Source organism: Lycorma delicatula, chromosome 9 (genome assembly GCF_047948215.1).
Source record: "Lycorma delicatula isolate Av1 chromosome 9, ASM4794821v1, whole genome shotgun sequence".
Taxonomy (NCBI): Eukaryota; Metazoa; Arthropoda; class Insecta; order Hemiptera; family Fulgoridae; genus Lycorma; species Lycorma delicatula.
Window position 1 is genome coordinate 99,630,191 of NC_134463.1, and position 14,215 is coordinate 99,644,405.

General features: G+C 27.7%; 1 protein-coding gene across 1 annotated transcript in view; it reads right to left on the reverse strand.

The window, feature by feature from the left end:
* The window catches only part of Dfd (homeotic protein deformed), a 119,767-nt gene extending 106,537 nt beyond the window's left edge, over window positions 1-13,230 (reverse strand). The window contains exon 1 of the mRNA XM_075375017.1: window positions 12,599-13,230. Coding sequence (XP_075231132.1) covers window positions 12,599-13,229 — 631 coding nt within the window. The 5' untranslated portion in view covers window position 13,230. The remainder of the gene's footprint in view (window positions 1-12,598) is intronic.
* Window positions 13,231-14,215: the final 985 nt, after the last annotated feature.

Sequence of the window (14,215 nt, forward strand, 5' to 3'; positions counted from 1 at the left end):
GGGTGACTTGACTTTGTACAGCCTACCAGTAGGCCCGTCGTCTCAGCTGATGATGTGATCACCGCTTTGAAATAGGCATTTTTATAAAAACAAGTCGTAACATACGTTTTTTGTCAGATGGTAAGTAACTTTAGTGAAAAAATTCGTAAAAAACGGAAAATTCCTTCTTCTATATCGATGTGGTTACAGATAAAATGTTAAGTTATATTGTTTTATGATAACACTCGAAAATTTGTTAAATACGTTTGTTAATTGTCATAATTATAACGGTTGTATGTGAATTGTATAACAAAATCTCTTATAAAAAACGCATACCACTCTCATCAAGTAACACAATCCGGGCTAATTAAATAAAATGAGGAGTAGAGTAGTTTTCTACTCCGTAGAATCGTTTTGTTCAGAGAACTAAATGTAAGTGCCAGGCTACTAAATGCAAATAAAATTTAGCGCTACAAGTGATACTAAAGGAATTACTTTTATAACGTATATCGTTATTTTTCGAGAGGAATTCTGACTAGTGCCCGATGCCGGGTTGTTAAAATTATCACGACCATAAGAAATACCGGAATAAAATGTAAACCAGCAATTTAATAAATTCATTTTTACAAGAAATAATGCATTATAAGAAATATCTTATACTAGTACTCACTCGGTAGAACGGTTAAACAAGTAGGAAACATTTAATGAAAAATATCTATAGTATGAAAAAACCCACACTAACGATTTTTACTACAGAAAAACATTTTAGACCAACATATCTATTGAACGAATAAATAAATTATTTTATTTAATAAAAAAAGAAAATGACAAATCGTATGATTTATGTTGCTTGACTTTATTCCTAACGGTTAAAAGAAGTTTTTTCTTTTTTTTAATTGGCTTGCGGGGGTCTAACCAGCGTTACATGTAGGAGACATATACACACTGATAGCTTTTTCATGTAAATACAGAGTATTTTAAATGTCCTAACATTAATAACATCACCGTATTTATTAAATTAATTTATTATATATATATTTTTTTTGTTGATTTTAATTTTCAGTACCGACTGGAAACTATTTTGCTAAAGTGGATTTTCATTTAACGTTTTATTGATATTTGAAAAAAATTTCCTTCAAAAAATTTTCGTTTTCTTGAATCGTTGAAATAAATTCTACCTACGATAGGAAAACAAATTATATCTAATAAAAATCGTAAAGGCATTTTCTTGTGTTATAGAGACATAAATAAACATACTAACCGAATGCGTTAAATTTCCTTCTTATGTTATTCGGTAAATATAGATCGTATAATACTGTCATAAAAATGTATTCGGGTTGCAATATCACTTTTATTTATTACGTAAATTGCAATTTTGATCAAATGCTTACGTGTCCGCTGGACTAATAAATTGTTAAGTAGACAACGAAAACATAATTCAAACGGTGTTTGCATTTAAAATACCTCATTCCTTTATATTTATTTTTATAATTATCATTTAATACTTTTATTTTTGTATCTATAACGTTTTTATAGCTAAGTAATAAAATCTATGTCTTGTGTGAATAAATTAATCAAAACAGGATAATCTCGATTCTCAAAATCTGCTTTATTTGTATGAACTAGCGAAATTTTATAGACTTTTTATTATTATAATTATTACTTAGTAAATTTAATTTATAAAATATTTATTCAGATTTTTTTTATTATATTAGGTTCAGTTTATCCTGACAAAACTTTCATTTTATTTTTTCTTTCTTCAGAGGATGAGATGAAGTGGAATGAAGAGGCAATATTGTAGCGTGTGAAAATGCCGTGTCTGACCGGGATTCGAACCCGGGACTTCTGGATGAAAGGCCGAAACGCTACCACTCGCACCACGGAGATCGGCTTTTGAAAAATAAGAATATTTATATAAAATTTGTCTCCTACATGTTTAGTCAAACAACGGTTTATTTTAACTACAATATTCTTAATTATATCTGATAATACCGATAGATAAAAAAAAATTTTTCAATGTTTCTCCAAGTGTGATACCGTTTCTTTAATCGCTTTTTTTCATACATTACAGATTTATAAATACAATTTTTCTATCACCCTCAGTATTAAATAAATTACGTTTCAAAAAAAAAAAAAAAAAAATGGGAAATAATTAAAATCTGTAAAATTTATAATTTTTCTTGACCATACTTGTGTTAGAATGATTTCGCTAATGCTTTTCTTCTATAAATAGCCTCAGGCACATCCCGAATTAATGTCAAACAGTAATCGGCTAGCACGTTAGTATTCCATTTCCCTTTATAGCGACTTTCCATCACTGAAATATCTTGGTGGAAACGTTCACCGCGTTCGTCGCTTATATCTTCGAAGTTGTCCGGTAAAAAATCCAGATGTGAGTAGAGGAAATGTATTTTCAAAGACTTATTACATCCCACAGCTCGGTATGAAGTAAGAAATTTATTAAAAATATTGCGATAATTGTCGGATTTTTGTTTGCCGAGAAAAGTTTTGTAAACGTCTTTAAATGAAGCCCAAGCTGCACTTTCTACGTTATTTATCATCGAGTTAAATACTTCGTCTTTGACCAACTCTCTTATTTGTGGACCAGCAAATATTCCTTCTTTAATTTTTCGTTCAATTACGTTCGGAAATTGCTGCATGACGTACAAAAATCCGGGACTACCCTTCATTGCTTTTACAAAATTTTTCATTAGTCCTAGCTTGATATGGAGAGGGAGTAAAAATATGTTTTTGGGTTCAACTAAGGGCTCACGAATAATATTTTTCCCATTTGAATTCAAGTTTTCTCGTTTCTTCCACTCTTTGGTAACATAATGTTTATCCCTAGCTCGGCTGTCCCATTCGCAAAGAAAACACATGTACTTAGTATAGCCTAACTGCATGCCTAACAAAATAGCTATAACTTTCAAATCACCGCATATGTTCCGGCTATGTGTTTTATAATTTATTTTTTTAAGAACGTCTTTCATCGCATCGTATGTCTCTTTCAAATTAATACCATAAGCGACTGATATCGAAGATTATTGATTACCGTTGTGTAGTAGATCCCCTATTAAACTATACTTGGACGAATCTGTGAAAATGCGCCTCCTAAGGTTTATCAACTTGTCGTAAGTACAACATAAGCTAATAAATATTTGTGCAATAAAACCAAATTATTTTCATCAATAAAGTACTGAGAAAGTTCTTTTTGTCGGCTTCAAAAGCCCGAAATTTTTGTATTTTTTTTAAAGTAAATTCCAACCTTGCAGTCTTGATCTTAACAGTTCAGCTTGATTTTGATAAATTTAAATTTTCACAACTTCCAGGCATTTATGACACTGCACTGTTAATAAACATAAGACAGCAATAAGCCTGAACAAGATTAATTCATTCCTAAATCAAGTGCTTAATACAAACAACACAACTGTTTTCAGCTACATGTTTTGACCTGCACACACATGATTAATCTTGCCCATCAAGGCTCACTCTTGAATATCACATATGATGTCATAATATAAGTGACTGTGATATTCATAAAACACGATAAAATAGGATATAATAAAACGCTGAGAACGCTCAGGCGTACATTCGTCATGTCTACAATCATAAATTCTTTTATCCCTAGTAGTTCTTTCTATCTGTGACCTTGGTGGGCTAGACGTTATGAATATATTAATTAAATGTGTAACTCAAATTAATGCCAATTAAATGTGTAACTTACCCTGAATGGAACTTCTTAGTTCAGGATAAAAAACATTACCGAATACTACTTTACCCGCGAAAGGATGAGTCCCCGCGGATCCTGCCAAATACGGATTTGAATACTAGATCGTGGATACCGGTTTTCTTTGGTGATTGAGTTTCGATTAACCACCATATCAGAAAAATGGTCGACCTGAGATCGTACAAGACTGCACTTCATTTACACTCATACATATCATTCTCTGAAGTAATCCTGACGGTAATTCTCGGAGGCTGAACAGGAAAAAGGAAGGATGCTGCCAGATAGGCTTTTCGCGTTAAATTTAGTAAAACCATAACTTTCTGAAGAAGTCGATATTGAAATCGAAATTTAATATTCCTCAACCATAAAAACTTTAAGTGTATAGTTATAATTCCCTTTAATTTTATTACCAAACTAATTTATTTGTACGTGTATTTCGATAATATTGGAAATTAACTTTTTAAACACAGTAACATTAAATTTAGTAAAACACATAATAACTGTTTGAAGAAGTCGATATCGAAAAAGACAATGATAATCGATATAGACATCGAAATAAATTTAGTAAATAAAGTTCTAGGTTATTTATTTACACGGTTGCTTTTTTTTTATTTATGATTTACATAGTAGAGAGATCCGTAAATTTTAAACTGCGTTAAAACATTTCGTAATGATTGGTTCAGTCGTTTTCGCGGATATCGAGAAAAAACCAAAATATGTCTGTTATACAGTAGTGAGATTGTTGTATAGTACACTTTATCGGTTCAGTAATTTGATTGGTTTAATGTAATTCATTACTTTGAATTTTAAATTCTACGCTACTTCTATTGACGTTGGACCATGTAGTCGAATTAAAAAAATTTTTTGTTCTCGTATGTTATTGTAAGAAGTTAATTTAAACACCGTACATCCTCGATTACTTGTTTTAACTTCCTTTACAATTTTTATCCTCTATACGTTTTTAAATGATGAATTTGTATAACTGTGGTTGCTTTAAAATAAAGCTTATGAATCTTGTCGTTTTAAAATCTGCTTTAACCCATCTAATTTTCAACATTTTCATCAAAACCACGGCTTTTGTTATTTAAACTTTTATTACGCATATTTCATAATTCATAAGTATATCCTATATTTATATATATATCGCATTTTTAAAGAACTGAACTAATTTATTAATCCACGATTTATTTTTTATACCAGTTATACTACAAATAAATAAACAACATAAGTCTGATAATTTAATTATTTTAAAAAGATAAATTAATTTAAGTAAAAAACTAATACAATTTGTATTCCAAAAAAGTGATTTTTAAATTAAAATAAAATAAATTTATCTTAAATTGGTTTTGTAAGCTATTCAGGTGACTTCAATGCCGCGCTTCCCTTTATTGAATTAACGATAACTTCTATTCTATCACTTAAATATTCAAGTTCCGGTTTATTTCCGGTTAATAAACAGTTTTATTTATTATAATTATTTGTTTTCCGTGAATCATTAATTTCTTCTTCTTTATAAGAATAATTTCATAAAAATTACTTTCATAATAAGTTAATACCCTCACCTCTTATTATATTAATTTCATTGTATTTTGAAAAATTTAATTCATTTTTTTGCATATTAAATTTATATACTTTATAATTTTTACATCTTTTTTTTTAAATTATGTTATCTTTTTAAATTAAAATTCCTTTATACGAAATTCTTTAGGGATTTAATTAACAGCAAATATATAGCAATTAAATTTTCATTAGTCTATTGGCGAGTAAAACAATGAAAGGTTTACGATTAAAAAATTGGAGGTATAACTTAATATATTAAACGAATAAATAATCTGCAAAATACTTGTAGTATTGTTGAAACATGATACGTTATACCTACATGGTACATTACTGCTTTACCGAGGAATCTTTGCATTATTTTTTATTATTTCATCCGAAAAATTTGAAGATTTATTTCTACTGGTTTATATTGTCTGTGGAGAAATGTAAAACTGCAAATTTAAGAGATTGTGTACGTTACATTTTACATGGTTCAGGTATATGTGCTTTCATGAAAAGTAACGGATGGTATAACTATGTTGCTGTAATTGTTGTGTATTATTTTACATAAATTTGATTGGTAGATTAAAGATTAATTGTAATACTTTTTTTAAATTTTGAGTAACCAAAAGTTTAACATAGTTAAACATTAAAGTTAGTTAAAGTTTTACCCAAAGAAATAGTTTTGGCTGCTCTGTTCCGAACTTTGCATATATTATGGTACGACTGTCTGCGTGTCTCAAATAAATTAATGGAATATTTTTTGGTGTAATTTAAATAATTTAGAAACAATAGATACGTTTAGAAAAGATTAAAAAAATTATTACTTTTTTGCACGATAGTGGATATATCCGTAAGCAAAAATTATTACAGCCTTTGAGTCCGGATTAGATTGGTCATAATTTTTGTTTTATTTAAAATTTAGTATTTTTTTTATTCGTTATTAATTTTTTTTTTAAATAAATTTTCGGCATCTACTACCTAGACGATTTTAAATCTAATTCAAACGATCTGTAAAGTTCACAATTTTCATTTCTTCATAAACAATATAAATCGATAATAATCGTTCAAGTTATACGAACGAAATAATAAAAAATAATGCACAAACTTCTCTGTTAATCTATCTGTAATAACTCATAATATATTGATGGACGGGCTTGGGCGTACAAAAGGGTACATATTACTAAAATGCTACTCATATTTTGCAGATTATTTAACACTTTAGAATATGCGATTGTAACTTTAATTTATAATCTTTTGCTAACCAAGATCAAAGAAAAGAAAATCTCCAAAGTTGTTCGTTTAGTTTTGCGTCAACATTTCATTGAATATATAATTACTTAAAAAAAAAAGCTATTTATTATTTGAATACGGTACAGAATATTTCAAGCACTTTTTTTATAGAACAAAAGATTAAATAAATCGAGGTACAATCTTTATTAAAGAAAATCTAATCCGCGATAAATGCACCTGTGATTTGAATCATCATACTATAAAGAATTTTTTTTTCTTTTATTCTAATGGATTAAAAATGCGGTTATAACTCCATTTATTATTAATTGTATTAATTTGTAAAGATTTACTTGATTTGTTCATTTTTAATAAAATGTAGGTCAGTTTAATACGTAAATATAAGGCATTATTTTCCGTTTATAATAAATAATTATTATTTTATTGCGGTTGTACTTTTTTGATTTTTATCAGTTGTTTTATTTAGCTGTACAGTAAATCAATTTTTCTTCGTATTTTATTTATTAAATATTTTAACTCTGTTTATTTTATAAATTATTAATATTACTCGACTAATTTTCCTTATTTACATTAAAAAAATTATCCCACATAACTTTTGCAACTGTTCAATTATCGTATAACACAACTTAATTATTTATTTTACATATCTGATTTTTATCACCAAATACCAAAGTAAATGGTTGTATTTCAACAGTATTACAAACATATTAACATTATTATTATTATTATTATTATTATTACACTTGAATGAGTCATTTGTTTATTTAAATCCATTTACGTTTAGTGTTATTTATTAACTGAGAAATTTACAAGAAGCAGTTTTACTTTAGCTAACATTCGATAGATTTCGGACTAAAACGTAGAATAAGTTCTACATCAGGATAGAAATTTAATAAATAAAAACGCTGTATGAAATTAAGTCTTACAAACCGAGTTTCTTCTTTAATATTGTAATCGTTTGATGCTTGACCATTTTAAAGCAATTCTCCATTTTTTCTAGTGTCCCTAATTCATCCTATATTTTACACCTTTTTTGTCTAAATTTTTTGTAAAATACTTACGTTTCATACTTAAGATATCTAATCTTATACATATTTCAAAATCCTTCTTTAAAATCTAATTTTACAAACTTTCATTTTTTTTCTAATTATTAACTAACTAATGCTCAAAATGTTTTTCATACTTCAAAATGTACAAGTCTTTATTTAGAATAAAATATTTTTATAAACTGGAAATCTTTAGATAAACGCCTACAAAATTTAAGTTATAATTAAGTTTAGTTGTACTTTTACTTACTTTTTCGCGGAGATGTTTACTTAATAAATACAATTTTTAGATCGTTAATCACAAAATCTAAACCAGTCAGTAACTTTCACTGAAAAATGTTAAACATATTCGTACAATAATTTTTAATAGGTTATCTGAAACTCTTAAAGTTAAAAAAAAATCGATGGACCTTAGCATCTTTCTTAAATTTATTTGGATGAATGGAGTTCAAAAATCATGTATTTTTTATGATTAATTCACCATATAAGCCGGAAACTAGTGCATGATAATATAAAACTGAAATTTTATAGCGTATGATTAACGTCACGCCTAACCGGAATTCGAATCCGGGAATTTCCGAATAAAAGGCCGAGATACTAACACTCCACCACGGACATCTTTCCGATCTCCGTCATCTTTTACTTTATAAAGATCTATCTTTATTTTTCGAGCAAAAACAAAATTACTTAGTATACTTCAAGGTTGAATCTGATTCTTTAATTTTCAGTATTATTTTAAATAAGTTACTTTTTTTACATCAATAAAGGAAAACGTTTTGGTGAAAAATATAAATATTTAATATATGTAAAAAATAATATGAAGATATAAATTAAAGCTAAATTAAATCGAACGGGAAAATTCAAGTAAATATTGCATCAAATTAGCGCAAGAACGGGGCAAAAACTAAAAAGAAATTTACTAAATCTCCTTTTTTATTCTTTATTTCCTCATTATTTTAACAGGAAAAATAATTTTGGAAATATTAATTACTGATTTTTTCATACGTAAAACACCCAGAATCATGTCATGATTTAACTTTAAAATCGTGTAATTAATGTTACTGTTATTAATTTTCTTAAATCACATTTCCCTTTCTATTCTGTAAAAAAAAAAAATAGCTCATCAATAAATAAATTAAAAAAAGCTCCAGAAAGGGCCGAATTGGTACTGTACGGAAGTGAGACGTTACACTTACTGACCTGGAACCGGGAAAGAAAATTGAAGGAAGAACAATTGTAGGCTCCAAGAAAACGACAGAAGGATACGGACTGAAATTCATCCAAATATTTATGAAGAAATAGAGGATACCGAAAAGGCGATAAGAAGGAGCCAGATTCCTGATTCCATCTGTATAGAATGGAAGAACAGCGAATAAATAAACAAATATTCATTAAAATATGTGGACAACAAATGAAGAAAGAATTAACATAAGCATCCAAGAACAGGAAAATGAAAAATGGAAAATTATTCATACAAAAAATACACAAAATTGAGCTGAAACGGGGAGGAAAGAAATGAAACACCAAAGCGAAACGGGCGGAAGATGACTAAATACACGGAACGAATAATATGATATTGGGAAAAAAGAAAAACTAACCAAAATAAATGATATTTGCTCGGTCCACAGTAAAAAAATAGCAAAAATAGTCCATTGTATGCTTGGTTTAATATTTTTTTTTTTTATTATTTGTTTTAATTTTCAATAGATAAAACAACGTTATAATTTACATAGTTAAAACATTCGACAAACCTAATTGATAATTAGAATATGTTAAATTTTAAAAGACTTCGTTACCTTTATGCAGTTCTTGTATTTTTATCACCTGTCTATGCTAAAAAAGCAGTTCTTGGAAATAAAATACATTTATCTTAATCCGTATTTACGTATAAAATATGGGGAAACCGAAACAAATTTTATAAATTTTTTAATCGGCGACTAGAAAAAAAAATTTCAAATCCTACATACAAAAACAAGGGTCACCGCGTTATAGTTGATTGAAATTATATCAGTGTGAACAATTATTTTTCTTTTTTAACAAAATAAAAAAAACAGAGCAGTAACTGAAAAATAAAAAATAAGATCCCATGTAAACCAGAAATAGGTAAATTTGCTTAATTAATAAATTTTAATGCTAAATGCAAATGATTTTATAACTCTTTTTTCTTGGGGTTTTTTTTCAGTTTAATATTTACATACATATTAAATTTATTCTAAAGTTAAAGAAGAAAAGCGTGTAAAATTAGAATTTTATTTTCAGTTTTTTTTTTACGATGAATATTTGTTTTTTTAGATAAAAATGTTACTTTGATCAGAGTTGTTTATCAAAACTAATTGATTTGTTAAGTGTTCATCGATTACAAAAAATAGTCGGACATTTTCTCTAAATATATTTTAAAATGAATTAAATACCGATTAATTATTATAGTATTTTTAATATTATTTAAAACAAATGTTTTTAAAAATATTTTCTTCCCGGTAATCACTTTGTTACTAAGCTGAATCCAAAACATATTTCGTTTTTATGGCAGGATGATCACAATTTTTTTAAATTAAAAAAATTAATATCTCAAACAGACAGAATTTTACATATTTATTACTGTATATATCTCGATAATAAACGTTTGTACATATTTAAGTAATACCTGCATATAAGAGTTTCATTGCATTATTGAAAATCAGAAATTCTTTAAAATGCTTTATTTTTTCGACTTTAATTTTTGAAATATTCCGTCGATGCGATGCGATTAACCTATCTATACTTTTTGATGATCCAAGGTTTTAAGATACTTTTCTTACCCTTATATGTAGATTATGCGCTAATTAAACACAAAAACATTTACTTTACGAAAACATATTTATTTTTAATGACATAATTTAATCCTTCATATCTACTATAAGCGACTACAAAAATATAAGCTAAATCTTCAATCTACGTGTCGAATACCCGGCGAGGTCTTCCGCCTTAAAAAACAGACGTTCATTGGGATATCGATATTTAAATCCTTTGATACATCTCGCAGTGATGAAAGTTATTTATTTTATTTAAAAATAAGTTTGGGAATACCTTTAACTTAAATTTTCCGTTTTGCGGAGGATTTAGATAATGAAAAATACATAATCTTTTTCTTTAAAATATTTAATTCATCGCGATAATTAAAAGTACGTGTAACAATGTAGCAGTACTTTTTACCAGTCTAGTTTACTACCGTAAAAACAAGCATTTTGTTTTATTTTAAATAGATTTATAAGAGACAAAATCTATAATCCTAGCAATCACTTAAGATTTCTTTTAGGTAAATAAACATTATCAGTAATCCGAGATATGTTTATACGAACCGCTTCCGAATTAAAATTAAAATAAATATTTATTTAACGAACTAAAATAAGAGAAAATAATAATAGTATCATATTTTTACAAAAATGAATTACAAATTATAATTTTATGATTTTTTTCATTGAAAATATAAAATCTACTGAAATGTAATTTTTTATTTAAAAGTCCTAAAGATTCTATTAAGATAAAGTTCGTATTATTACACTTAGTTTTACTTTTACTGGTACTAAAAATCTAATTTATCAAAAACATTATTAATTATACTTATTTATTCAACGCTCATCTCAGTACCATTTCTTTAGCGACATAAAATATAACTTCTTTAAGTTGTGTTAAGATAACGCGCGTAAGGTGCACATTAAAAAATGAAAAATAAATTTTTACGTTTAAACATTTAACACACAAAAATTCTTCCTATATTTAGTAAAAATTTATTTGTGGCATTAAACACAAACCGACTGATTTCGCTTATGTATAATCTAGATGAGTGTAAAAATGTATTCCTTATCTCGGATTCCGCCAACCACAAAAAAAAAATTCAGTGTAATTTAATTGAAAACTGTAAGTAAATTAAACTACTAAAACTATAATCGGAATACATGCGATACCAGCGTTGCACTCCTACTTTACTACCGGGGTTAAATTCGCGTGGCTTGCTAATAGAAAAGTTATTAATCGGTTGTTAGATGTGTAATAATCAACTATTACGGTTTTACGGTATTTACGGTTTTAATATTTTCCGGTAGAAAAATTCCTTAAAAGTAAATTTCTTTATTAAAAAATTGTTTTAGTTTACCCTTAAGTACTATGCGTTTAGATTTTTACCTAAAAATACATGCGTATTGAAAAATAGATTTTTGTTATAAATTAAAAAAAAAAATTATATTTACAATCAATACAATTCTATTATACGTCTATTTTTTTTAAATTTTTGTTTATTTTTTTATTCTTTTTTGTGTAAATAGTTTATACAAAGTTATAATAGTTTATAAATAGTTTTCATTGAACAACTTATAACTATTAAAACGCTCGAGTTTTTAGAGAATTTTATTATTTTTTAAACAAAGAAATAAGAAATAAAATAATCGTGGAAAGATTTAGTAGAACTATCGTTTTGTAATTAAACTAAACGTTAAGGTAATACTACTAAAAGTCATATTTTATTTTTCTATACAACTTATAAGCAGATGGCTTTTTTGTTAACGATTTACCACTTTATTCCTTAAGATAACTTTTTAATATTCTTATATTCATAACATATCTTAGAGTGATATTCACATTTGTTCAGATCGTAATTTTGTGTAGTCTGTCGTTCGGTTCGATAATAATACTTTCGTATTATTATCATCTCTCGACTAATATCCAAATTAAAAGACCATTCTGCGTGCAAGAAAAAAATTGACTATAAATAAATTTAGGCTTTTATGGTTTTCAGGTGAAAACCAGGTGAGAAATCCCTTGGGTTCGTTTGATAAAGCAAGCAAAGGGAAACAACTTATACAAAGTAACAGACCTATGACAAGTATTCAAGAAAAAGGTTCATACGTTTCTTTCTGTTGTAATTTTTAAAGGAATTACTGTAATTTTTATAAAAGATTTTTAACAATATATCTAACCTATCAAAATCTTCGGTTTTGATCTAAACGATTGGAAATTGATATTTTTGGCGTAACTTATGTTAGATGTGTGGTATGTAGAATTTTTATATATATTCACTTACCGACTCCAGCGACGTGTATTTTTTTCATCCACGGATAAATGACGCGATCTCCAGACTCCGAACTTTCGTCTATCATGAGAGGAGATCCGTCTTCCATCATAAGTAATTCTTCGTCTTCCATATCTTCTTGATCGTCGGATTCTTCCGTACCGTCCATATTCGGTGGTTGTTGCGAAGATCCGGGACTTTGTAGATGGCACGGCGACGAAGACGATTCTTTGGGACTGTCTTGAAGGATTGTTGTCGATGTCGGTGGTGCGGTGCATTGGGTGATCGGTGGAGGTTGTTGGGCTTCTGGCGGTAACGGATGATGATGGTGAATTTCTGGATGCGGGTGTAATTGATAATAATTTCCGGCCGCAGCTGCATACGTACCGTAATTTGTCGCTACCCCACCGTGACTTCCGGATAAACCGTACGGCGTACCGGTCGCTTGATGGTGGTAAGCACCGTATTGCGGGCCCGGACCGTGGTGATGATGTCCGTTGAAAAAATCTGTGCTTATGTAATTATTTTGACTGTATTCTTCTGAAGGTGGAAATTTTGGATCGACCACAACACCTTGATGATGTATCGAAGGTTGATGGTGGTGGTGATAAGAAGGTCCCGTATTCATTAAAAACGAACTCATTTTAATTTTTTGTTTTTGAACTTTTAACAACAAAATAATGTTCACATAACACGTGTATAATCACGCTATATTACAAAACTTGTTTATCACAATACGTAAAAAATAAATCACAAATAATAGTTAATATACGAGATAAGCTTTTTTTTTCCAAAATTGTTATTTATATCCAAGTATTTCGAACATTATAATCACTTTGGCGTATTTTAATTTAAAAAAAATAACTGAAATGAAGTTTGTTTTTAATACATTTCACATAAAAATAAAACAAAACAAAAAATTAAAAAAATCATTCATTTTTTCTTTAGTATAAAAATATCAGTTAACATAAATAAATAGAAAATAATATATACAGTTATAAATATAGGTTTTCATTTCTAATTAATTAGTAAATATAGAAATAAATGTTTTTTTAACCCGATATTCGTGTTCTGAATTCGATTTCTGTAAATAAGATCTACTTAAAAAAAGCTATTTGTTTATAATTTACTTTCAAAATATGACTTTATTAACATTTGCTATTATTAGCACCTATTTTTTAATTTATGCGAAAACAAAAAGCACAGACTTTTTTTTATAAATCACAACACTTTTAGTAATAAAATTATTAATTTTTGCAATAAAAAATATAATATGAAAGTTGTTCAATAATTTATGTGTGTTAATTTTATTAATGTAATATGTGCTTAAGTAGTTATTTCTGTTTTGTTCCAGTGAAGAAATAATTAATCACTTTTAATTAGACACATTACAGTAATAAAAATTTATGTTTTTTTTTAATAACTATACAACACCGTTATGATACTTAAACGTATTGAAGATAAATAATAGACACGTTTCGTAAAAATTAAGCGAACGAAAATACTTGAAAAAGAGCGGAAAACTTAAAAAAAAACTTTTTGCCACGCACATAAACAAAGGTAAGGCCGCGTTCGAGGACTGGCCATAGAGTGGTATAAAGTCTTTTTCACGCGTTTTGATGTGTTGGG